Raw genomic sequence first — 27,555 nt, 5'->3', positions numbered from 1 at the left:
ATTAAGAATATTAAGAAATATGTCTAAATGAAATATTGCTAGCTGGAAAGCTATGTTATCTGTACTCAGAAGCAAAAAAAAAAAATCACATTTAATGTCAAGTTTTACAAATCACCCATTTTGTGTGGTTACTGGCAAGGGAAACAGCTTCAGTTTAGGAAGATAACTAAAAGCTACCTATGTAAAATGAGATTAAAATCTTTACTTAAGTACTTGAGGTTTGCCTGGATGGTTTGAATGAGTTAAAACTGATTATTTGAAATAGATTTTTAATAAGCAGTATTGTTTTAAGTAATGTGGAAATAGATAAATGTGTGGCTTTCCCAACTCAATGTAAAAAATTAAAGGAGAAATTAGAGGGCTTTTCACACACTAGAGGAGTTTAAAGGCAGAGCAATATTTAACTAATGCAGTGCTGTTCTGTGAAGTTCAGTGGTAAACAGATCATCAACCTTACTTGTGATGAACTAGGTGAAAGCCTCTTCAAGTGGTACTAGTGTAAAGGACCCTGCAGTTCCCAAACGACATGAATAGCACAGATCTCCCCAGGGAGAACCAGTCTTCCTGTGAGTGGGTCTGAAGCAGCAGGGGCTGTTGAGGGGAGCAAAGCAGTTATCTGCTTGAAGATATCCCCAAGGGTTCTTGATCTAAGCGTGGATCATCAGAAGAGCAAAGACTGCATCTGGTAGCAGTGAAGATTTGTGTATGCTAGCTATCTGGATCTAAGTGAGCTGAAACAGAGTTAAAATTTTGTGTTGCAGCTTTTCACAGTTAAACTGTTTTCATTATGAGGGGATAAAAGGCATCAACTGCTCTGTATTTCTGGTAGTGCTGGCTCTGGATCATAAGAGGGACAGAAATAAAGTCCTTAGTGGCCTGTGTGCACCTCAAGGTCCCACTCAGGCCTGTGTTTTGAGGTGCTTCTGGATGTGATTGCAGTGTGGCATGAAGACAAGTCTAACAATGTGGGGAAAAAAAAAAGGCAGTATATCTTAGATCTCTCTCGCAAACCTTCATGAAAGCCCCCTTGAAAATGCTGTCAAGCTGTTTGAAGGCATCTGAGAGATATTTCCTGTTCTGAAACTTGAGTTCCTAGGAGAAGAATGGCATTTTTTCCTTCATTCTTCAGGAAGTCTGAAATTCTGATCCCCTGAGACTGGAAGAAATTACTTTGTTCAGATGTGACATCAAGGTGGATTGCTTTAAACTTGGACAGCGGCTAGAAAACCAGTAAGCTATATTCTTTATTCCTATGCGACTGTTTTAATATATATAATACTCGGTATTTTATGTATTGTATGTTTCATCAGAAACATATAGTATATCTGCATAGACTTGAGGTGAGTTGCTTCTGGCTACTGTCTCTCCAATCAGCAGAGATCAAACCTTTGATTTTGATGTCCGTATTCACACCTGTGATGGAGTAAGGAATTTTTGCTTGAAAATTCTTTGTGCTGATACGGGCAGGGCTGGCATTTATAAAGATGTTGTAGTGGAGTAATACTTACAGATATTAGTTCTGTATTAGTTCTGGTGTAGGACTTGGGCCATTTAAGGACCTAGTTAAAACTTCTCTGTATATCAGTCGAGTCAGCTGTTGAGTCTCTCCTTTTGCTACTGGTGAATGCGAAGGTTGAACTTAAAAGCCTTCTACGACCACTGAAACTTCATGTAAGTGACATATGAGTGTATAAAATAGTAGGTACCTTTATCAGAAATGTGCTTGCTTCATTAGTTGACAGCACCTGGACCACTTACTTAATATGCTGTGTTTTGCTGTCTCTTGAAGGATAGGGTGAGTTATAATATAACTAGAAACTGAGTTGATGATGAGAGTGAAATGTTCTGAAACCATCACTGGGAAGCACTGCATATCAACTTGCTGAATATCCAGCTGAGTCATCAGTGTAAGTTCTCTATGACTTCACCCCCTTTGCTCACAATTATAGCCTTTTTGGAAAAGGGAGAAAAATACGGAAATGTTTCCATTCTTCAAATTTTGCTGAATGGTAATATTGCATTGTCACTGAGTTACATTAAATGATCCAGATGTGGTTTAAATAAGCAGCCAAAGTAGTGTACTTTTATTTTTTGACTATTCTATTAAAATATATTTTTCTTTTAGACTTGACATATGAAGCTGAAATGTCTTTTCAGCTATGATGACTGCTACACCAGTTAAAAATTTTCTGTATAACCCTGTTTTCAACAGCTTAGGTCTTTGGAGACTCAGCTGTTTGGGGTTTATTTATATGGTCAATTTAATATTTTGCCTTTTTAAAAAAGCTGTAGAGTTTATAAATCTCATTGCACTGTACTGTTTGTATTTTCCAGAATGTTTATAGCATCATGGAATCATTTAGGTCGGAGAAGACCCTTAAGATCATTGACACATTAACCCAGCACTGTCCAGTCCACCATTAAACCATGTCCCTAAGTGCCAAATGTACACCTCAACCACTTCCCTGGACAGCCTGTTCCAATGCTTGACAACCGTTGCAGTGAAGAAATTTTTCCTAATACCTGAAATAAACCTCCCCTGGTGCAGCTTAAGGCCACTTCCTCTTATCCTATGTTTTGTTACTTGGGAGAAGAGGCTGACCCACATGGCTACAAACTCCTTTCAGGTAGACCATAGAGAGCAATAAGTTCTCCCCCGAGCCTTCTTTTCTCCAGGCGAAATGACCACAGCCTCAGCTGCTCCTCATAAGACTTGTGCTCCAGACCCTTCACCAGTTTCATTGTCCTTCATCCAGGTTGACAGTGGTGTTTGGTCATAACACTGATTAATCAGTCAAGTATGTTGCTCTGAGGAAAGTGAAACTTCGACTTTGGGATACAGTAAACCTATTCCCCCTCCCCTACCAGACTGTGTCTTTAGGAAAAGATAACATAATGAAAGCATGAACTTAGGTGTATTGCAAACCTCTTAGACCCTTGCCTGTGAGAGATGTAAGATTTTTATAGCTGAATGTTATTCAGGGAAGTAAGCAAACACTAATACATACTTTTGACCTACTCTTCGTTAAGGGATTTTTGGGACAGTTATTTCCCTCCTCACCTCTCTTCAGTTTTTTGAAATTATATGTGTTCCTGTGTTTGTAGAAAGCATACCTCAAGGGCAGTAGGTGCAGGACATTCAGATAGTAGGGTGTGAATTTCTAGAGAAGACTAGAGGAAAGGCCACTTTCATTGGTCAGAATTGAATACAGTCTGAAAGTTGCTTTTGAATTACATATCCTGAAAGTATTGATCTTTAAGGCTGAGACTGTGTATGCTTTGAATTTTAACTTTCCTCTCTGTTCTCTCTTTCTAGCTGGAATGTTTGCTGCTTTCCCTACAGGGTTATAAGCTTTGATATTCAGAAGACCAAACTGAAAGATGCCATCTGAGAGGTGCCTGAGGTATAGTACTTGGTAGTGTGTAGGAAGTATTAACATTTAGGATGATGTTTGCTAAAGCATCAGTTAAGAAAGTAGAAAAAAGCGAAACTAATAGTTTTGTTCATTAGATAGGAATTCACTTTATTAAATACATATCCATGTTATAATCTGCAAAATATTACTCTCTTGTTGCCACTTATCTCTAGTAAAGAGAAGTGTGCCTGGGGTTGACTGGGGACCCACAGCCTCTTCATATGTTATGTTGTTTATGCCTTAGTTTATACTTGGAGTTTCTGATGGTGGAATCAACTTGCATTTTACATTTATGCATCCAAATTGGTGGCTGGTGACAATTTTGGGGGTGTGTAGTGTTCCACTCTTCAGGATGTATATTACTCTTCCAGTTGTTTGAAATGTCTTCAAAGCATTATCTCCAAACTTATCTTTCTGCCTTCCCTTCTGTTGCTTTCCCAGTGTAGCCATTCTCATTTTTATTGCCCATTGTCACAACAGAGTATTTGTTATTTATAGTTTAATTACTTTCTGGAAACACTTTCAGGCAGAACACTCTGCAGAACTTATTAACTTAATTGTTTTTCTGCAGAACTTTGTAGTAGTGTGATATGCTAGTGGTTCTGTTTTACAGAGTAGCTAACACTCTGATCTGGGACCTCAGAGAACTACCTGATACTACTGGAACACCATATCATTTCAGTTCTATTCCCCTTTCCCATGCCATACTTCTGCAGTTGAAGAGAAACAGGACTTGCTTGCATTTATAGCTGTTGTCAACTGATAATATCACTACAAAGTAGTCATGTTGTGTTTAATGATTCTGTGTATTTTCATTCATAAATTCCATTAAATTGCCTTGCATGCATATGTTTCATATGTTTTTAACACAAGGATTACAGGCAATTGATTTTTCATTTTGGCATTGAACTGAAAAATGGATTATGATAGAGCTCAGTTTAAAACCACAGGTGTTTTCTATTGAGTGAAATAGTCCTCTTGATGATGTTGAAAAAAGCAAGAGGAACAAAGGTCTTGCTTCACAGCACTGGGAGAGAGGCTAATAAAAACAGAAATAAAAAGAAGCCATCTCTGGGTATAATTAGCATATTATACTTGCACTGGTTTGATTTAGTCACTTTGCTATAGAAATGACAGAAGAGAAATAACTGTTAGAAATAATTCCATTGTATTTTAGCAAGTTAGATTTCTTGATAACTGTCATTTAGAATATGAGTTGGGTTCAACAAACCGAACAACTGAACAAAAAAGAATAATTTGAATGAGTAATTTTAAAATATATTTAGGACATGTCCATACATGAAACCAAAACTGTCAAAGAGGGGCTGAAGTTCAGGTAGTGGCTATTCCACTTTGGCCAGCCTTCTTCTAGAAGTAGTGTCTTAGTAGTCGTCTTTTTTAAAAAGTAGGTTGGATTAGAGCAAACAGTCTGCAAGGCAGGGCTGCAGTAGTTTAGAGATGCCCAAGGTGCAGGAGTGGGATAGGCAGAGAGTGTGTATGGATAACAAAGGAGAATATAGCAGCCACACAGCTGCTGCATAGCATATGTGTGCAGTGAATTACATGATTGTAGTGGAAAGTTGATAGGTTACTCACCCCTTAATAAAAAAAAAAATTATATCTTCACTTTGATATACAGCAAAATGACTCTTTGTAAATTCACCTTCTATAAACACATAAATTCTCTGGCAATATAAACTAGTAGTCTCACAGATTTCAAATCAATTGCATTGTTTGGTGCCAAAGAGGATTTGCCAGTATGTTTGATTAGGTTCTATTTACATCAACAGTTACATTGTCTCTTTTGCTGCTGCAGAAAAGGAAGCTGCCATCAGACAGTCTTAGACTGGATTATGTGCAAATCTTTTATTCATACATGGAGATATTCAGAGGTGGAGAAAGCCTTGGCATTTTAAAACAAACAAACGTCTTTCCCCTACCCCCAACACAAACCAGACAATCAAAAAACTCCCACAACACTTCATAAATATGAATAACTTGAAATGGTCTGAAAACATTCAGTGGCACAGTATTAGTCTTAAACAGGCCACCTGAAACCATGATCCTTTATTCTTTTTAGTAGAACTCATTGCATACATCCATCCATCCTCCTTTCCACTGATGCATCAGTTGGAACCACTTAAAGTTTTCTGCAGTCCCTTAACCTAGGACCTTTATTATTCTCATTTGATTCTAAAATGATTCTGAATTAATCATGTGAGTTCAACTGACTTCCAGTACAGCAAATGAAAATCAGAATCACTGAGGTTTTTAAATATGAGTATGTAATCAGGTTTCATAATACTTTGTTATACTGAGCTTTTCTTGTGATGTCTATGCTATATTAAGATTTTTTGCCTGACAGGGGTCATGACTTTTTTTTGTTTCCAAGAATTATCAAACAATCTTGCCTTAGAAAAAGTTGTTCTGTATTTTTGACAGAATATGCTTGTTTCCTACATTTTTTTGACAGAATCTTTTCCCTTTCCCCTCTCAGTGTTCAGGAAATGCTGACAGGTCAGAGGCTTTGTCAGTCCAGCTCCCATAATGATGCTGTCCTGGCAGCCCTGAACCAACAAAGAAGTGATGGCATACTTTGTGATATTACCCTTATTGCTGAAGAGCAGAAATTTCATGCACATAAAGCAGTCCTGGCAGCCTGCAGTGACTACTTCCGAGTAAGTACAAAGACTTTTTTCTTCATATAATAATATTAAAAATTATTATTGTGGAGGACAGGAATGGTTATAGATGTCATATTGAACAAGCTTTAAATTTGAGCCTTTAGAAAATTCAGGATTATTACAATTTAGTAGAGTATATAACTTTTTAAATATCTGCACACATGTCATCGGAAAGAAAAGTTAAAACTTTATTTTTTTTTAATCATTATTTACGGTAAGTCTTCCACCCCTCTTCACCCCCAACAGGGGTAGGCAATTTCTATCAATTTTATGCCCCAGTAAAGTCAGAAAGTGGAAGACTTTTTAGTAGAATGAAGAAATGTTTGTAGAACATTGGAGGCAGTTGTGATCAGAGGATTGTGAAGAGGAAACTGAGGGGAGACCTTATCACAGTCTTCAACATCCTCATGAGGGGAAGCAGAGGGGCAACTACCGATCTCTTTATTCTTGTGACCAGTGACAGCACTTAAGGAAATGGCATGAAGATGAGTCAGGGGAGATTTAAGTTGGATATCAGGAAAAAGTTTTTCATCCAGAGGGTGGTTGGGCACTGGAACAGGCTCCCCAGGGAAGTGGTCACAGCACCAAGCCTGATATAGTTCAAGAAGTCTTTGGACAATAGTCTCAGGCATATGCTGTGATTCTTGTGGCTGTTCTGTGTAGGGCCAGGAATTGGACTTGATGATCCCGATGGGTCCCTTCCAACTCAGCATGTTCTATGAGTAGAGCATGGAAGCAAGGGGAGAGGGAACTGAAATTTAATCATTACTGTGAGGGTGGTAAGGCCCTGAAACAGGTTGCCCAGAGAAGTTGGGGCTGCCCCTGGAAGTGTTCAAGGCCAAGTCGGATGGGGCTTTGAGCAACCTGGTCTAGTGAAAGGTGCCCATGGCAGGTGGAATGGAACTAGGTGATCTTTAAGGTCCCTTCCAACCCAAATCATTCTGTGATTCTATGATAAATGCAATTTAATTCAGCTTGAGAGTGGATTTTTGTAGGATGTAAATGGTTACTCTCAAAGAGGAGGCTATAGTAATTTTTTAAATGTGTTAAGACTTATTTTCAGAAACAAGTGTTTCCAAAATGTAAAGATTAAAATACTCCCTGGGAAATCTAATTCAGATACTCAGCATGGAAAATTGAACCCAGGTGCTAAAATTGGAGTAACTGAAAAACTGAGTTTGCTAATAAGAAAGAGTATTCTACATATGAAGCAATTCTTCTAACCTCCATTATAATGTACCTGCTCGAAATGTTGGACTGTCTATAGCTCTGTAGTTGACTGGTATTTTTAAGTGTGAGTCATCCTGTTGTTAATCAGTGATTAAAGCTGAAATTAATTTGAAGGTCTATTTTCTCTGACAAAATTTTATTTAATATTTTGTCTACACTGTAATTGTGGCATTATGAACTTCTTCATGGTGACCTTTTTGTTTTGTTCAATAGTAATACAGTGTATGACAACAGTTCTATATCCTTAATTACCTGAGCAGAATTTTTATCTTCCTGTCAACTGTCTCTCACTTCTGGTTAGAATTTAGGTTTAACTTATTCTGTGTATTTAAGAAATATTATTAACCTTGACGTTACTTTTTCTGTGATGGTGTTAAGACAATTGATTGTTCATTTTTTGAGCTTATCTGCATGTTTATGGTTTCTGCTACAGCATACTTTGTACTGTCATAGTTACTTCATAATGGTGCCTGGGCCCTGCTGTTACAGAGATTGCTTTGTACTTTTTTCCTTTTACCCCAGTGCACAGAGAGGGATTCTGGAGCTCTCTAGCTCTAGCAGGTGCTATATATACTTGTCAGTGATAGATATACTACCATGCTGTTGTTCTTGTTTGACCGAAATATTTTAATAAGGGTGCCATATCATTACTCCACACGTGACATTCTTTCCAGAGCTCAGTGTACAGTGTGCATAGAAACATCACAGAGTGGGCATCTGTGCCCAGCATTCCAGCAGTGAGGTACGAACAGCTTCTACTTTGGTCACTTATTGATTAACATTGAGATTTGGGGCACTGTGACTTACTCTGTTATTTCCAATTGAGTTACTTGGTATTGGCTGGACAGTTACTACAAATTAAAATCTTAATGCCCTTAATTGCTACATAAATATTTTCTATTCAAAAAACATTGAGAGAGTGATCTATGCAGCATTTAGTAATTTGGTCTGCTTCTAAAGTGTTATGGTTTCGTAGGATGTATTCTTCAGACTTTATGTATCAGCTCTAAATATGGAACCTGTGCTTTCTGAAAGCAGGCAAACAGTTTTTATTATTAACGGACAAAAATCTTTGTTAGAAAATTGTGAAATTAGTCCTATATTCTGTAGGAAGATGGCAAAAAATTTACTATACACTGTGTTCCTGATTCTAATAATTTGGAAAACAGAAGGGTTGATTAAAAAGTAAAAATGTTTTGTATTTAACCTGAGATTATCGATCTTTTTATATCTAGGGGGATTTTGAGCTACTCGGGTATTAATTTTTCAAAATTTAGGAGAATGATGCCAAACTTCATTCAGAGTCAGTGAAAAGAAATGGGTGTTCCCAGAGTATGATAAAAGAGGAGAGAAGATTTATTTAGAATGAAATTAATGACCATCGAAAGTGCCAGATCTCTCTCAAATGGTCATAAAGACTAGACTCACATGCTTCAAAATTAGCTCTTAATATTACATTATTTTAACTTAAATTTTTCCTGGATTTTCCAGGAGGAATTCTTGGGTGAAACTTCCAGATTTTCTAACACTGAAGTCATTTATTAAAAACTCATTGTCATGTGAAACTTACCTTTCCCTACTTTTTTTGAGATATAAGCACAGAACTGCAGTGAATGGGATTCTGGGAACAGGAGATGTTGGAGTTGCCTTGAATAAAACTGAGATGACACAACTATATATCAATCTGACACAAAGAACTTCCCTACCATAGCTTCTGGTTTCTACAGCTCATAGATTTGATTAATATCCCAGCCTACTTACAGCTCTATTTGGAGAGGCTCTCATCTGATTCTTATGATCTCACAGGTGTATTGTGTTTGGGTGGCTGGGTTTTGGTAGCATGGGTGGCTCCTGTGAGAAGCTGCCAGAAGCTTCCCCCATGTCTGGCAGAGCCAATGTCAGATAGCTCCAGGATGGATCTGCCGCAGGCCAAGGCTGAACCAATCAGAGCAGGTACTAATGCCTCTGGGATAACATATTTAAGAAGGAAAAAAAAGTTACTGCACAGATGCAATTGCAGCCAGAGAAGAGCAGAGTGAGAGTATGTGAGAGGAACAACTCTGCAGACACCAAGGTCAGTGGAGAAGGAGAGGGAGGAGTGCTCCAGACTCCAGAGCTGAGGTTCCCCTGCAGCCTGTGATGAAGACCATGGTGAAGCAGCTGTGCCCTTGTAGACCATGGAGGTCAGTGGGGGTGTAGAGATCCACCTGCAGCCTGTAGAGGAGATCCACGCTGGAGCAGGTGAATGCCTGAAAGAGGGCTGTGGATCCATGGGAAGTCCATGCTGGGGGCATCAATCCTGGCAGGGACCTGCAAACCTGTGGAGAGGAGCCCACGCTGGAGCATGTTTTCCTGGTAGGACTTGTGGCGCTGTGGGGGACCCAGTGTGGAGCAGGCTGTGCCTGAAGGACTGCCCCTCATGGAACAGTGACCCATGTTGCAGCAGTTAGTGAACAATGTTGCCTGTGGGGTGGACTCGCATTGGAGAAGTTTGTGGAGAACTGTCTTCTGTGGGAAGGACCCCACCTTGGAGCAGGGTAAGGACTCCTCTCCATGAGCAGCAATAGAAACAACCTGTGATGAACTGACCATAACCCCCACTCCCCATCTCCCTGCACTGCTCAGGGGAAGGAGGTAGAACTCAGAACTGAATGGGGGGCAGGGGGAAGATGTTTTTTAGTATTTATTTTATTTCTCATTATCCTGCTCTGATTTTGTTAGTAATAAAATTCGGTTAATATCCCCAATTTGAGTTTGTTTTTCCTGTGATGGTATTTGGTGAGTGATCTTGCCGAGTCCTTAACTCATGAACCTTTCACTGTATTTTCTCTCCCCTGTCCACCTGTGGAGGGGACTGATGGAGCAGCTTTGGTGGGTGCCTGGTATCCAACCATGGTCAACCTACTACAGTCTTTTCTGGGCCTCCAGATATACATTCAATTCCACACGCCTCTGTCAGAATGAATAATTTGTTTCCTCTTTTTTGCTCCTATTGTAAAGCAGCTTCTATAAGAGACTGGACATTTGCTTTCTATGGAGTACTTTTACAGTTTTCTGCAGTTTTGTTCTGTGTCTACTTTGATTTAGATGGAGCTACTTCTTAAATTGTTGTGTTCTCTGAAGCAATGTATTTTTTTCAAATTGCCGCTTCTGTCTTTCTTTTATTGCAAAGAAAAGTTTGTTAATGCTTTAGAAGGATAACTAAATGTGTACCATGTTACAGACTGAGGGAACTGGAGCCATTGTGTGGGGAAAAGTGGATGGAGAAGGTTAAACAGGGGTTCCCTTATCAAATTTTCTTTGAGGTTATAGTCTGGAGTAAAATCTTTTGCGTTTCTAAAACCAGCTGGAGTCCTGAGCTTCAGCAAACTACTTAAGGGCCAGCCTGCCATCCATTCTTCCAGTTGTCTTATAGTTCCAGCTGTAAAGAAACACTGGAGCTTAAATCCTAAGGATATCTCCTGGTTTGGGAATTTGCCACATATTTACACCAAAATGTTGTGGGTTTTTTCTTTAAAAAAAACCAAAACAAACAAAACCTTAGGAAATTGGATACAAAGACCACATTGAAAATACAGAATTAAATTGCAAGATTAGACACTTGAAAATTGGGTGTTTTAATTTGTTTTCTGCTCCTATGTGACCTCTTCTTTCCGAATGTGCTAAGGAATGTAGTAGTTATCTCCACAACCTAAGAGAATACAGTAAGGAATAGTAACATATGTATTGTTATGGGTTCTTTTTTAAGCAACAAACAGCATTCTAGGTAAACTTTTCTGTATTGACGTAGTCTAATTTGCCATTTGTCTCAATCTATTGCACTGAGACAAGGCAGTTGAGTTAGTATGAGTGCATTGTGATAACTCTAGCAAGCCAAGTCATTTCCAATTAAAACATTCTTCTGCTTTTTTCCCCTCTGGGACCAAAATGAAGTGTTACTTCATGACTTCATTAGTAGGATTTTAGAGTGTTGGCAGGTGATTATATAACCTCAAGATTTTCTTGTACAAAATGCATTGGTTTTTCAGTCAGAACAACTCCTTTCTTCGTTACTTTTCATTTGAGTAGGTTTATAGTTGCAGGACTTTGGTCTTTCTCAAAAAGATGCAGATTTTCCATCTAATATGGATGAACAAAATTATATCAACTATCTGGAATAGATTTTAAAGTGTCAATAATATTCTGATTTTTTTCCACAATAAGCATGCTCAATTCTTAGAAGAATTTTTCTTATCTGAAATGAACTACTAGGTTATAATTTTACATACAGACTTTGTACTACTGACTGTCTCAGTTGATTCTTAAACAGTTTTTTTTCCAGGGTTTTCTGTATTACCTTTCCTGCCTGTTGGCAGATAGTTTCCTCCCTTGCACACAACATTGCTGATTGTTCATATTTTACAGTATATTGCATTGTTTCTTGATAACGTTAGAGAATTAATTTTTATGAACAAATCCCTGAGGTGTGAAAGACTGTATGATGCAAATGGCTTTCAAAACTTGTTATATTCATAAAGAGGAAAAGGCTCTCCCTAATATATCTTAGGGATAGATCTAAAGACCTAGTTGAGAAATCAGAATTAGCTACTGCTTTTGCACTATAGTGTGATTTTGTCTTTCAGTATTTCATCATTGATACATATCTACTAAACAAACAATATTTTCCATACTATTGTACCCTGAAAGTGATGCTACTTAGAAATTGTCTGTCCAGATAACCTTTAGAAATCTTAGCTCTTCCCATAGGACCAAATGAGCTCTACTCTTCTAAACAAACACTAGTTCTACCTGCGGACCTTCCCTACACCCAAGCCACATATGGATAGGTACGGCTATTTCTGAACTTCCTGAACAACAGGACAAGGAGCAATGGCCATAAACTAAAACACAAGAAGTTCCACCTCAGTATGAGGAAGAACTTCTTTACATTGAGGGTGGCAGAGCACTGGAACACATTACCCAGGGAAGTTGTGGGGTCTCCGTCTCTGGTGTCATTGAAAACCCACCTATACACATTCTTTTCCTGTGTTACCTACTCTAGGTGCCCCTATCTTGGCAGGGAGATTGGACTAGATGATCTTCAGAGGTCCCTTCCAACCCTAAGGATTCTGTGATTCTGTAACCAACAGACTAACTTTCTAGCTTGAGCACTAGAAGAAGAATTTTTGTACTAAGAGTCAGGCTCACTAATAGGCTTGCTTTTCCTTGGCCCTCTTGCTTGAATCCTTGCAAGCAGTACACAGATTTTTCCCAAACTAATTGTTTGGAAATCTGACAGTATAATTGTAGAGATGTCAGATGAACATTCCAGAGTTGGCAAACCATGCACCCTGCTATGATTCCTTGCATCTTTTGCTCTCATTGATAACTTATATGACAATTGAAACATTTTCCATGAAATACCAAGCTCCCTTTCTGCTACCATAATGATTTATGCAAAACTAGTAATATCCCAGCTATGTGGCATCTCTCATTTACTTATACACCCTTGCCATCTTCTTACTCTTAACATTCTTGCCCACAATCTGAGAAGCCTTAAGACTTTTAACCAATTAATTTCATATTGTCCTATGCCATTCTCCATTGTTGAAGCCCTTAATTCAGAAGCAGTTTCCAATTGCTCTACAAAACTTCAGAGTATTGTATTTGTAGAATATTCTCATTTACTGTCACACCAGCAGTATTCTTGTATAAGAACTTTGATAAAGATGTCTCTATTAAATATGCTTAGTATTAAGATAAAAGTTTCCTCCTTCTTAATTCTCTGTTTAATCTCTCTTGCGTTTTTGTTTGTTTGTTAGTGCATTCTTCCTATGTAAAAATGCTAACTGCAAACTTGGGAAGGAATATAGTCTTAGTAGTGGTTTCAGGCTTGAGATTATTGAGTTTGTAATGTTCACTACTATACAGTGATACTGTAAGAAATCTGAGGGCTCTTTTGGCATGGTAACTGTTTAGCATTGTTTTTAAACTCTCCTACACATGAAATCAGCCAAATGTGCCAACACATGGATCTGAGTGATGCCAACAATGCACAAGGTATTTGAAGATTCACAGCGGTGTCTAGTGTTGTGAACATGTTACTTATATACCACCTGTTGAGAATGAGAACTCAATGCTGTTTGCTTCCCATTAGAAAAAAAGAAACTTGCTTAAATTAAGAGGAGGCCTGGGGAAAAAAATATAAGTTATACTACTAGCATAACGTAAATGTTTAAATACAAATTAGAGTTTTACTACTTATTATTCAATAACCTAGTTACAGTTGAGTGTGAAGAAAGCTGCACATTTCTTTACTTATTAAAATATTGTTTGATATAAGCACTTCAGTACTTTGACTAAATTTAATCAAAGCCTTGAAAGTAATATAGCATGGGTGGGTGTGAAGTGTCTTGTGTAATATTTATCTGAACAAACTGTTTTTTACTTCTGGAGTATATACTGGAGTAAAATGGTTTGCAAATGTATTAAAGATTTTAAAATAAATACTTTAATATTCTTTCAAAATGAACAAAGTAAGGAAGTGGATCTGATTAATTTTACTTTGTTCATCCTTATCTTTGCAATTAATGGGGTTTATTCTGTGAGGCTCTAAAGCAGTTTTTGTTTGCTGGAGGCAGAATTCCCAGAGCTCAGGAGCGTGGGTGTTATCAAAAGCATTTAGAAGAATCTTCTCTTTTCTGAATTCTGTGTTCAAATTCCCAAAAGTTGTTATGCTGTCCTAGTAAATATGTTTCTGTTGCAGTTCTTATAGTTCATAAATGAATTCATTGCAATTCTGCCAGTGTTGGGTGGTAGACAATGTGGTGTCATATCATCTTGATTTTTTTTTTTCCTTTTCCTTTTTTGAAGTGCCTGTATGGTAATTAAGTGCATTAATTGGTTAAGTATGGCAGAATCAATTCTGCAGTTAATGAAATAGGCCATTGGAGACTGTGGCTCACTGTCTCAAATTAGACTAGTGTGATAACAACATGTGGTGTTTGGCTACTATTCAGTTGATGCATTTTCTCAGTTTAATACCGAGACAGAAAGGAATCATTGCAGCTATGTTGTTGTAGTTGCCGATTTTCTTTACCATCTTCTTTGCTCACTCCAGGCTACCTGAGTTTAATTTTGCAGTGTTGCCATAGCAGGTGTTCTAAAGTTAGGCTGGGCTCAGCTGTAGTTTCTGTGTTGCTAAGTGTTTGCCAATGGAAAGCCAGTTTATGGGGACAGGCCCGTGGCAGAGAAGTGTTTCATACCTGTTTTCTTCGCAGTCTCTATAGTCTGTTGAAGAGGTCTGATGTTTCAGAACATTGTTGGACAAAGTAGACACTCTTCTATCTCTTTTAGTGTCTCACACTGTCTTCCTACACAACCTCAGGAAAATTTAAAATTATTCTGTGGGTGTAGTGAAGCTAAAAACACCCAAGGGAATTACTTGGGCAGCATATCACTTTTAGCTTCGGTGACTAGGACCCACGTACCATTTTAATAACACGAGAAGTATCCAACAAAAGAGATGAGTGGTGAAGAGCTAAAACCACAATCCACTGGTTTCACTGTACGTGTAGTTGGTGTTAGGAAGTTTTAACGCTCTTAAAATATCATCTATCATCTCAGTTGTACGGTCAGAATCACAGAGGATCATCAAGTCCAATCCTTAGCCCTGCACAGGTACATCCACAAGAGTCACACCTTTTGATGATGATACCTGAGAGTATCATCCAAGTGCTTCTTCAACTCTGTCAGTTTGAAGCTGTGACCACTTCCCTGGGGAGCCTGTTCCAGCACCCAACCACCCTCTGGGCGAAGAACCTTTTTTAATATCCAACCTAAACCTCCCCTGACACAATTTCAGACCATTCCCTCAAGTTCTGTCACTGGTCACCACAGAGAAGAGATGAGTGTCTGTCCCTCTTTTTCCTCTCGTGAGGAAGTTGTAAACTGCAATGAGGTCTGCCCTCAGTCTTCTGCAGACTGAACAGACCAAGTGACCTCGGCCGCTCCTCATATGGCTTCCCCTCAAGGCCCTTCATTATCTTCATTGCCCTTCTGTGGACACTCTAGTAGCTTAATATCTTTCTTATATTGTAGTGCCCAAAACTGCACACAGTATTCCAGGTGAAGCCACAGCAGTGCAGAGCAGAGCGGGACAATCCACTCCTCAACTGGCTGGTGATGCTTTGCCTGATGCCCCCCAGGACACGATTGGCCCTCCTGGCTGCCAGGGCACTGCTGACTGATGTTCAACTTGCCATCAACCAGGACCCCCAGGTCCCTTTCCATGGCACAGCTTTCCAGCATCTCATTCCCCAGTCTGGATGTACATCCAGGGTTGTCCCATTCCAGTGCGGAATCTGGCACTTCCCATTGTTGAACTTCGTCATTGGTGATTGCCCAGTTCTCTGATTTGTTGAGGTCTCTCTGCAGGGCCTCCCTTCCTTCAAGGGAGTCAACAGGTGACCAGTTTTGTGTTATCTGCAAACTTGCTTAGTATCCCTTCCACTCCTGCATTCAAGTAATTTATGAAGATGTTGAAGAGCACAGAGTCCAAGATGGAGCCCTGTGGAACCCCACTAGTGGCAGGTCACCAGTCTAATGTTACCGCAATCACTATTACCCTCTGTGCTTGACCTGTGAGCCAATTGTTCACCCACCCCACGATGTGTTTATCCAGCTGTGTGCTGGACATTTTGTCCAGAAGGATCCTGTTGGAGACGGTATAAAAGCTTTACTGAACTCCAAAAAGATGACATCAACTGGCTTCCCTTGATCAACTAGATGGGTTATCTTGTCATAGAAGGAAATCAGGTTTGATAAGCAGGACTTTCCTTTCATGAAGCTGTGCTGGCTGTGACTGATGACAGTGTTGTCTTTCAGATGTTTTTCAATACTTCCCAGAATAATTTTCTTCATAACTTTACTGAGTCCTGAAGTGAGACTGACAGGTCTGTAGTTTCTGGGGTCCTCCTTCTTGCCCTTCTCAAAAATCGGGGCAACATTTGCCAGCCTTCAGTCAGCTGAGACCTCTCCAGATTTCCAAGAGCACTCAAAAATCATTGAAAGTATTTTCGTGATGACACCAGCCAGCTCTTTGAAGATTCTTCAGTTAATCCCATCAGGTTCCACAGAATTGTAGGGATCCAGCTGGAGCAGCAGATCCGACACAATTTCAGGGTTGACTGTAAGTGATTGTTCTCGCCATTATGGTCCTCCAGCTCAGGGCACTGAGACCCTCCTAGTCCATCATCCATGTTGAAAACAGAGGCAAAGAAAGCGTTAAACACCTCTGCCTTGTGTCTGTCCCTGTTTGTGAGGTGACCATCCTCATCCTGTAACAGGCCGAAGATACTTCTACACTCCCTGTTGGCATTAGTGTATTTGAAAAAACTCTTTTCATTGTCCCCACGTTTCTGGCAGCCTCAACTCTGGTTGAGCTTTGGCTGCACAGATTTTCTCCCTACAGTGGCAAGTAGCACTTCCTCAATACTCCCTGAGGGAGTATTCCATTCTCCTTTGTTTGTATAAGAAGCCTATCACAATGCCCATACCTTTTCCTTTTGTGTAGCACATCATGCTGTTTTGAAGTTTAGAGGAGATAGCTTTCTTTAAGTAAATTCTTCAGTTCTTTCATTGTCAACAGTGCTATTTTTTTTACACCTTGTTACCAGCTTCATTTTAGTAGAGTGAAATATACTATTGGCAAGTTGAATTCATGTCACTGTAGGCCTTCATCTAGTAAAGGGTGGGATTTAAGCAGTGGAACATCTGCATTTGACTGTGCTGAACAGCTTTGTAAATGCTGCTTGTTGCCTCTCTTTGTGAGGAATTAATCTGCCTGATTCAGCCAGTTTTTAAATATTAGACATCAAAAACCTCTCTAAGTCTCAGTCCACTCTTGACTGTTTGACCTAATGTGTGACTGATGAATGAACGAAACTGCCTCTCAATCTACTTCCTGATAAGTAATGCCTAAAAAGAGGGAGACACCCTTAACATCTTTGGGTGAGAACATAAGAACGGCCACACTGCATTGGATCATTGGCTTTAGCAGCAGCTTTTTGTCATGTCTGGTGAAAAAGAGTAAATCCAGGCTAAGTGTATGTGGCATGTCCGTGAGAATTCCCCAGCTGTTTTCAGCTCAGGGGCATTTCCTGAGCAGGGTGTGATACCTGTCTATTCAGCAATCCTAAATAGGTCTCTCTTCTATGTTTTTATCTTCTTTCCCCTAGAGCCTCTGTAAGATTTGTCGTCCTCTGTACAGCATGACTGACTGCCTTTTGTGTCAAGATCTGCTTTTGTTTATTCTCAATCTGATTTCCAGCAGTTTCACTTGATTCCTTCTAGTTCTTCTATTGGAAAAGGTAACCATTGGTTCCTTGGTATTCTTCTCATGGCACTGAATCATCTCTTTTCCAGGCTGGAAGTTTTTAACTTAATCAGATACTAGCATAATAGACAGAGTTCAAAGGATGCCGAGTTTGAAACCAAACACTGTTGAAAGCTCAACAAAACCCAATATTTATTACAAAGAAGTGGCCAAACTAAAAGAGAACCCGAGAGAAAGAGAAAACAATGAGGGAATACGACACCCTACTCACTCAGGTGTCATTTATGAGGTTATCTTACCAACTCCGAATGCCATAAAAATCCTCTGCAGCAGCTGCGTTTTTCATAGAGTTGACAGGCTCACACATAGCAGGTGTCCCCGCTAAAGACAACGTGGTCCTTCGTGTGAAGCAAGCTCCCTCCAAAAATGAGCTATCTGCTTTTTATACAATTAACTGATAACATCTACCTAGACAGGTGTGGCCAGCACCGCCCAGCTAGAGGCTCTCAGTCCCACCCCCTGGTTCTGCGCATGCGTGAGTACTTTGGAATTCCCCTCCCGCATGCGCAGTATGCCTCAGGGGTCTTTCTTAATTGAGTCAGTGGGTTTACTTCATCCTCCTCCTCCTCAGTCTCTCCTTCAAGTAACCTTGAAAGGCGATTAGCCAATCGTAGAACACCAATTAAATATATTTATACAAGATTCTCCCTCCAAGGACAAATTTCCCATTTTATCAATGCTTGTTTTCTCATAACTTGGTGGGGAAAGGATACACTCTCACAGGTGGCTGGGCCAAACGCAGACCAAAAGTATCAACATCCCTGATACAGCTGGTCAAATGGAAGCTGTGCAGGATGCTTGATAAAACTTGTTGCTCTCCTCTGAAGCTTTTCCAGGTCTAGTATATGTTTTGTGAGGTGAGGGTAAAAGACTTTTATGCAGTAGGCAAACACATGGATTTCTGCATGGGCATAGAGTTGATTTCTGTTTTGTTCTCTCTTGCCTAAGAATTTCTAAGTTTCGATTACCTTCTTTTTTTTTTTTTTTTTTTTTACTATTGCTAAGCGCAGGGATGATTTTTTATTAAACTCATATGCTAATTTTTATAGCCACCATTTTAGAAGCCAACTTCTTATCTAATACAATCCTTTGTTTATCACAGTTTATCACACTCTGCCCAGGCCTTTACTGCCTTGGGTAGCTTTGCCTCAATGGACTTTCTAGCTGCACTGCTCTTGCCCTTTTCCAGTTCTTCTCTGGTATGTTAAAGAGTCCACACTGAGGTGCTCAACTGGGATCATGACTCCCTGTGAAAACTGTCCCGGTCTCTTCTTGCTCACCATTTTATGTATTCAGTCACTTATTCAGGCAAAGATCTCTCCTCTTTTCTCTCCTGCTTAGTTTGCCTTCCAGACATTTAAAGGCCTCTGTCAAAAGCTTACTCTTCACCATTAGGTTGCATCTATTCCTTTAATATGTATAAAAACAATTATGTTTTTGTGTGTGTGTATGCCAAAACCAAATTAGAAATTAGCATCTCCTTGGACATGTGCAACATTCTCAGCTACTGATGAAATAACTTGGCCTCCCAGGGCCATAGGGTACCAGCTATGTGAATAGGCAACAAATGTACACAAAGTCCATTTTATATAAAAATTACAGAATATTAGGACACCTTTTGAAATGTCCATCTGCATTTTCAGAAGCTCTCATACCTGGCACTTAATCATCTACCTTGTCAGGCTTAGATTTCAACCAAGGAGTAGGTCTATAGAATTTGAGGGAATAATTAAATGAATATCATCGTGGTCTGTTAGTTTGGAAGGGTTTTGTTTGTTAGAGTTGAAGGAAAAGGCAAAGGATAAATGAGCATGGTCAAATGCAGACTACTAAAAATAAAATGAAGAGATGGTTTTATAGAGGTATTTGTTCCAGAGGAGATAGCTGATGGAGGGTAGAGCACAGCTGCTGATGAAAACTACTGTGACAGATGACTGCAACATTAACACAAGCTTGGTTAGTCAAGTCATTCTTTTATTTTGCAAATTGTTAGTGCTTGTTTACTCTTTTAGGTTTTTATCAGTAGAGGATATGAACCAAAGAAAAATAGCTGGTTTTATTACTTTGCCTTTGTATAAAACGGTTTAATAAATATGGGGATGGGAATTAAGGGCCACACTTCAGCAAAATTGTGCTGTATTCTTAATGGAAAGCAAGATTTATAATTGTAATGGAAAATAGGATTGTTTTAAAGTATGCGAAGGTTGTATAGTTCAAACTCTCATAAAATTGGCCAGATATGAAAGGTATCTAGTGAAAACCTTCATAAAATGAACCATTTAAAATTTCAGCATCAGATTCCTCACATAATAAGTATACTTTCTAGTTATGATGCAGAATGGAAGTAATTGCCACAGTTTATTATTGCTTGGAACATTTGGATGTCAGTGTCTAATGACATTCACATCACATTATAAATGGCTTCTTAGGAAGCTAATTATAATAACGACTAAGATTGTTACTCAAGTTCTGGTAGATTAAGCCTTGCTAAACAACTATTTGGTTAGAGTTCGTATGAACTGAGCTGGGAACTTGTCTCGATGGTATTGTATGAAGTATGTTTTTAAAAATAAGTCCCTTACAGGTGTCCAAGCTTTGATCATGGTTTTTCCTAGGGGAAAAAAAACATTGCAGGAAGCTTTGTCTCTGTGAGTGAAATGTATTGTGATAGTTAAAATGCTAGTTCAAGAGCTAAGTGACTTTTATTGCAATTTTATTTTGGGCTTGCTTTTGATATCACTTGCTAAAATCATCAAAGGACGTGAACAATAGGCTTATGCATTCATTGGGAAGCATTAAAGCAATTTAAGCCAAAATTTGCAAATGTGACTCATCCTTTTCTGTACTTGACTGGAAATGCTGGAAAAAAAAATCTAGTTTTAGTTATACTGCTTCCTTTATTTTCCAAAAGGCAGGCCTCCTTATGAGTGACTGTTGTTAGGACAGACTGTACATTACTGAGTTTTATGCAGTGCTTTGCATGGCACTGTTCTTACAATTCGTTTTTCTTGCTTCTGCCATAAAATAAACAGTAATTTGATATTCAGGACCACCTGTGATGACTTATTAATTTTAAAATATTGGAATTAATAAGGTTACTGTAGCTGTAGTAGTTCACAGTTAATTTTTTTTTATTCTGATACAGGTTTGCACATGGAAATTGTAGAATTACTTTGTTTCTATAATACTACTTGAACAAATTTTCAATATAGGTCTTTTTAGTGATGACTCAGCAACTCATTAGCACTGCATGATACAGTCTTCCTTTTTCCATGTGTCTTAAATTATCTTCATGCATCTAAGCAGAGGTTTGGGGAAGACACATTACACTGTTAAAGTGACTGTGAAAACATGAATTACATTTAATGAAGGTTTAAACAAGGATATAACTTATTAGCAACAAATGCTTTTTAAAAAAATTTTACTTTTAAGTTTTTGTTTTTACTTGGAACGAAGACCCTGTGCCTTGTTACAATAAAGAAAATTACTTTGTTTTTGGTGGAATACCCATTATACAATCAGGAAAAAATATCACATCCTTAGGTTCTCTAAAGTGTAACATAGTTCTTTATTTCAATTTTCATTACTTATTCAGGGCTGTGTAATTATGTATCACTGTCTGACATTGACATACTAAAAGAAACACCAAAGGTTCAGTGAAATTTGCTTTGCTAACAGTAATATGTGACACTTAAGTACTGGGAATAAAATTGTATAATTTGCTGCTCAGTTTTTGCTTTAACTATATATTCTCTTAAACTGTGAATGATAGCTGACCTTTTCATTTTATAGGATTTGTTTTAGTTGCTTGGCATATGCTTAAAACCAATATTTAGGTAGATTACATTGGGCAGATGAGTTACTGCAGGCTCAGTTATCAGTGACTGATGTTATGTGACATTTTCTCTGGGAATTTATATAGAACTTTTTCAGAAGAATCATGTAATGAGCCTCTTAATCATGCTTCACGCAATTGGTATTGATGGATATGTTTTTCAGTGTGCAAGAGACTCCAGAGGACGTGGCTGATGATTGATTTAGGATAGATAGGCTTAAATTGGGAGGGAAACAAAGCTAGTTATGAGAAGAACAAAGCACATTTTTACATGCTGTAAAGATGCATTCACATATTAAATTGGTTATTTGGATAAGTATACATTGCACATCTAGAACACAGTTGATATTTAATGTGGACATAGTAATCTGTCAAAGCAGTATTTTGACTCCTATTCATACATTCTGAATATTTTCTTTTTTGTTGTGATAGGTGAAAGGAAGAAAGAAAAAATTATATTGCTTACAAAATGAAGGATTATATTTTCTTAACATGAAGTTAAGAAAACCTAAAGGTTAATTCAGGAGTAATGCAACAAAGTAGATTAAATAGATTATGTTTTATTTATTTAATACTACTGTTATACGAACAGGGAATTGCTATTTTTAATACAAAGTGCAAAGTATAATGTTTTGTCCTGAAAAAGTTTATAGTCCAAATAGATAATCTCAGTACTGGATACTTAGAAGTTTGAGTGACCTGTATACAGATAAGTTTAGGTCCCAAATCAGAAAGAGTGCATGACTGAGCTCTTCCATTGATGCCAGTAATATTTCTCACAGGCTGAAAATTACACATGAAATAAAAAAAATCTTCAGGTATCACATCATAATTGACAGTGTGGGAAGTGGATCTGAGATCTCTGAAGTGTTAGTTTATTTTCTTCATAGCTTTTCCGATTTGTGACATGAGAAGTGCAATCACTTTCCTATAAAGAAAATCTATGGAACAGGTGAATACAGAAGTAAGTGCATATGCTGTGGGAAGTGAATTTGAATAAAGAAGTGCCTTTAATAAAGACACCTATCTATCTAACACCTATCTATTTTAAAATAATTTTAAAAAGAACTCAAGCAGTATCATTGTAGAATTGTGAAGGCAGAAGTTTGAGATGACAATTCAGCTCTGTTAAACCTATAAAACAATGCTAGATAGTGTTACTAACTAAATAGCTAAGGAAAGCCTTGGTGATTTCATTGATCAGTTCTTTACCATTTAGTTTTCTAGATAAGCAGAATAGGCATTCATTCACTTTCAAAATTGTTGCAATATGTCTTTTGTCAACTACAAGTATATATTAAGTTTTTTGTTTCTTCAGACATGCTTCTGAATTGAGTGGAAAAAAGTTAGGTAAATAGTTAACATGGCTACCATACAAGTTGTTTGGTGCACTTTAATTTTTTCCCATAGAGTTCAGCCTCAGTAATAAGAGGCTGGGTGGGATGGCATACTTTGTGGTTTTACCATAAATTAAACCTTAAGAATTTTTTTTCCCCATAACATTTGACCAGGGTGCTTACAATATAGTTGACAATAAGGAGGAAAAGTAGGAGTGAGTTTTTAATACAGAGCTCTGTAGTGACTTAGAGGTGAGAAAGCTCACGTGCACTGAACTTAACTTGCTCTTAGTTCATCTTGACTTCCTGGGTGTTTGTCTCTTTGCCTGTGGTGCAATGAAAGGAACTACAAGAATGCTGGTTCACCCTGTGCCAACTTTCCACTCTCCTTATCTGGTAGTGATAGTGAGGAAGTGCAGAAAATGCTTGTGCACTTTACAGTAGAGAATGTGTTATATTCCTGGACAGCCACCCAAGAGCAACAGCTGAAGGTAAAGGCAGGCTCTTGCACATCAGTTGCGAAAGCTTTCCACTGCCAGTCAGTTGAGGATGAAAGATGACAGGCTAAGGGGCGAGATGGACTGAGTTGAGGTATTTGCATTGTGTTTTGTAAAACAAGCTTGGCCCTGCTGAAACTCTGTGAACATCATGTGAATGCAGCTTTTAATGGAGATGATTCTAAAGTATCCCAGACCTTTAATATTGTGCTTGCTGGTGCTGTTAAGTCTGACGTTGAACAAGAGTTTATGAAGGTTAAAGCTATGCATTGTTGGGGAGTTCCAAATGTTCATTTTGTGTTGTGGTGGACTTGGATCTAAGGCTGTTGGTAATTACTAAAGCAATGTTTGAGAAAACAGAGGGAGGAAATTTGGATATGTTGCTGTTTGGGTTACTGTATTGCTGTAGTAAGCTCAGCTTACTTGCTGGTTTTTGAAAGTTTAGATTCCTTTTGAAAGTTGCATTTAAAATTGAATTAAACAAAAATGGATAATGATGAATGTCTGTTCACAAGCTTGCTGAGGGAACTTTGAGATATTTTAGAGGTTATTGCTATGCACTGGAACCATGTACTTTACTCCTAGAAGAGTCAGGGTATTTCTTGAAGGCAGTAATTTAAATGTTCAATTATTTGCTCATCTCCCATTTGGAACATATCAGGAAAGCTGACTAGTGTCTGATGTAGTTGAAGTAATGGATGAACATAAGAAGATCAAGATAGGCAAACTGAAGGCATTTTGTGTGGATTCAGCTTCTCATCATTTGCAATCTATAATTTTTTTCTTTAAAGAGCCACTCATCTAAGGATTTTTAATCTAGAAATGACTTCATGTGAGTTGAGAAAAGTAAAAGAAAACTTTGCTTCCTGTGACAAATTACTATGTGCAAGAACCAAACTTACAGGTGCAAACATTTCTAAGATTATTATTGCTGTCATTGTTTGTAGCTTTCATTCAACATCTTCAGGAAGTTCTTCTGTTCTTGTAAAATAAATACACACAGAAGACACAGTTCACACATCTCTTCAACTTTAATTCCTCAGTTTGCTCAACCCTTTACTCTTAAGATTAAAGTTTTCACCTGTTTTAAGCATCTAGGCTAAGCTAAGTGTTTAGGCTTCTTTTACAGTTAGAGTATGAAAGAATACCTTATCCCACTAATGTCTCTATCTCGGAGTCTAAACATGCCTATTTCTATCTATTGATCTGTCTATCTAGTGATATAAAGCACTTTTACTTGCTTTTGTTATACAGCTACCTAACTTCAGATACTGTTATTGCAGGCCCTGATGACAATTTCCTTTCATTTTCTCTCAAGTTTCCAGGTATTTTACCAGTTTTCCTTCTACTTGGTACTTACCCAATGTATCATATTATTGGTCATTTAATGATTTTAATAATTCCCTTAAACATCTCTTAAGCGTTAAACAGGTTTTATGCAGATTTAAATTAGAATCCAGTGGTTACCTGAGTGTTCAAGTATTAATTTTTTTCAAAACTTTCAGCAGAAAACTTATAAAAGTTCAATAATAAGAATTCCAACTCATAGCAGTAAGTTACTTAGGATTTCAGTGGCTGCATTTTTTTGACAGCATAATCATTTGTTCCTTTTATATCCATTTTCCTGTCTCCTGACACTGCGTATGTTTTGGTTCTGTTTCTTGCCTTTAAAAGGCCACTAGGCTGGGTGGAATTCACTGACAGTTTGCTTGTGTAAACTACCTTACAACTTGGTTTAAGTTGTTTTGTGATTTACTGTTTGCTGTGACTGACATGGCTGTAAGAGTGATATGTTCAAATGAGGAAAAGCTCATTACTCTCATGGGTATGGAACATCTGAGTAAGTAGGAAAATAACTCAAAGGCAAGGATCAATTCTGGATCTCATCATTGTAACAGTGAGCAATTTGTATTTTGGGGATTTTGAATATCATCTTATGTGTCTATTACCCCAGTGCCTGTTCTTCCAGTTATATGTTGTGAAGGAGTCTATATATATATTGCTGCAGTGCTGCCTGACTGATAAAATCAATGTATCCAGACATTTGAACAGTAATACATTATTCTGATTTGATAGTATTTTACAGCTGTCTTGCATTTTGCTTTTGAAAGCTAAGCAACAGCATGTTGCCATGCTGAGCATGGGAAGTTAGACACAAAGACTGTGCTAAGCATCTTTTACTTGGGTTCTTCTGCCTGTTACATCAGATCTCATCACATCTGGGCCTCTATACCCTGTGGTTTTGTGCCACTCAGTTCTGAGCTCTTGTCTTTTGTGTTCTATGTTTGCAGAAGAAAACGTTTTATAAAGGTACCTTTGGCTGCTGAGGGCAAAGTTGTGAAACTGCAAGTGTACTCTGTATTTAATGCTCACCAACTTGCCACATTACTTTAAAGTCAAGTTTTCAAGAGTCTGAGAATTTTTTTTGTTTGAATATTTTTATCCAAGGATTGTGTGTTTTGTTTTCTTTTTCCTTTGGGTATAGTTCTGTAGCTTTGTTTCTGATTCAGCCCAAGATTAGAAGAAGAATGGCGGGTTGATTCCTCCCTTCCTCCAAAAAGAGGAGCTAATAAAGTGTCAGTGAGCACTACAAAACTAAGGCCATCCAAATTTGTAGCATCTGAAACAAGGGTGACCTCAGGTGGAATTCTACAAGTGCAATATATCCATTTGTGACAGCATGTTGAGACTTGAATTTTGGAGCAACTGCCACAGAATGGCAAGCGCATTGTATTTACTTTTCATTGAGGGATTTGCTTTACTTACATAGAATCTTAACTGAAATAGCAGAATTTAAAGAATCAATTTACTTACCACAACATTGGCTAATTATATGATTGGATAGCAGAACAAGATCTGGATGTTTAAAGGAACTTGAAGAAAAGATAAGTCGTTACATCATTGGGTTTTATTATAAAAGGAATCTTTGGTTAACATTGGCAATTTGTACTGCCCACTCTCATGAAGGTCTTGAAGGGGAAATGAGCCATTTTCAAAGAGATTTTATTTTGTCCAAGTGGAAATGTTTTAAAATAAAGTATAATAGCATTGTTGAATGAAGTCAATAACTAACATGATTAACATTTCATGCTTAACCAAATTTGGTAACTTTTCCGGTAAATTTGACTTATAATTGTGCACTTGTCCAAATATTTTGTATTTACTTTGTTTTTCCTGTCTTGTCACTTCTGCATCCACCTGAGACATTTGTCTTATTGCCTTGTTTTTAACATACCCAAGGGAAAAATAAAGTAGGCTACTAGCCTTGCATTAAAAGCATGACTGGTGGATCTATTTAAGCTCACAAAACCTCAGAGTGTTTTCAGAGATGCATCTTAAATTAGAGTTTGACAGCCCAACCATAACTCATTCTCCAGGTATTGGTGAAGTCTCAAACTATGATTTAATGATTCACATTTTTTTACAGTTAAAACTACAATATTCAAGTACCATAGGGCAAATTAAAAACTGAGTTTGAATTCAATTTCTTCCTATGTTAGAACAGATTTTTTTCATGCTGAATTAAACCTTAAAACTATCAGGCTGAGAAGGAAATTTGCCTGCTGGTGAAGGCAGTATGGATCACTGAGCAGTACTAAGTTCATCTAAGTGGCGGGCTACTTTCCTGAAGGCTAATCCAGTTCAGCTGAATGTGAACTGTCTGAGGACCATTGCAGACCTTATCTTTCAATCCGATTCTTTGGCCTTGCCTCCTGAAAATAGATGTAGTTCATATTTAGTATCAAAAACCTTCACAGAATACTTGAGGGTATTATTTGAGAAAATGAAGTCTGAATAGCAGATGGCATCACATCTACGATGGAATGACTACCTCAGTGGACAAGGGAAGGGTTACAGATGTCATCTATCTGAACTTCTGTAAAGCCTTTGACATGGTCCCCCACAACATCCTTCTCTCTGAAGTAGAAGGAGATGGATTCAGTGAGTGGACTGCTGGATGGATAAGGCTCAGAGTCCTGATGGACATAAGTGACAAGTAGTGTCTCTCAGGAGTCCATATAGAGACCAGTGTTATTTAGTATCTTCATCAATGACACAGAGAGAGGGATCGAGTGCACCCTTGGGAAGTTTGCAGATGACACCAAGCAGTTGACACACCTGAGTGATAGGATGCCATCCAGAGGGGCCTGGACAATCTTGAGGAGTGGGCCCAGGGGCAT

General features: G+C 38.2%; 1 protein-coding gene across 5 annotated transcripts in view; it reads left to right on the top strand.

Annotated features, from left to right (window-relative positions):
* The window catches only part of KLHL32 (kelch like family member 32), a 125,533-nt gene that overhangs the window by 24,147 nt on the left and 73,831 nt on the right, over positions 1–27,555 (top strand). For 4 of the 5 annotated variants that reach the window (XR_004356221.1, XM_032683614.1, XM_032683616.1 and 1 more), the window contains exons 2-3: positions 3,317–3,404; positions 5,914–6,094. Coding sequence is in view for 3 of the 5 variants with exons in the window: in XM_032683614.1 (XP_032539505.1) it covers positions 3,382–3,404; positions 5,914–6,094 (204 nt within the window). In the remaining 2 variants the exon portion in view is untranslated. Of the gene's footprint in view, positions 1–3,316; positions 3,405–5,913; positions 6,095–12,076; positions 12,157–27,555 lie in introns of those variants that run through there. The other variant, XM_032683617.1, reaches the window with a different exon arrangement.

The sequence above is a fragment of the Chiroxiphia lanceolata genome, chromosome 3 (assembly GCF_009829145.1).
Source record: "Chiroxiphia lanceolata isolate bChiLan1 chromosome 3, bChiLan1.pri, whole genome shotgun sequence".
NCBI classification, from domain to species: domain Eukaryota; kingdom Metazoa; phylum Chordata; class Aves; order Passeriformes; family Pipridae; genus Chiroxiphia; species Chiroxiphia lanceolata.
Note: the sequence above shows the minus strand (reverse complement) of the source record. Positions and strands in the feature narration are given on the sequence as shown.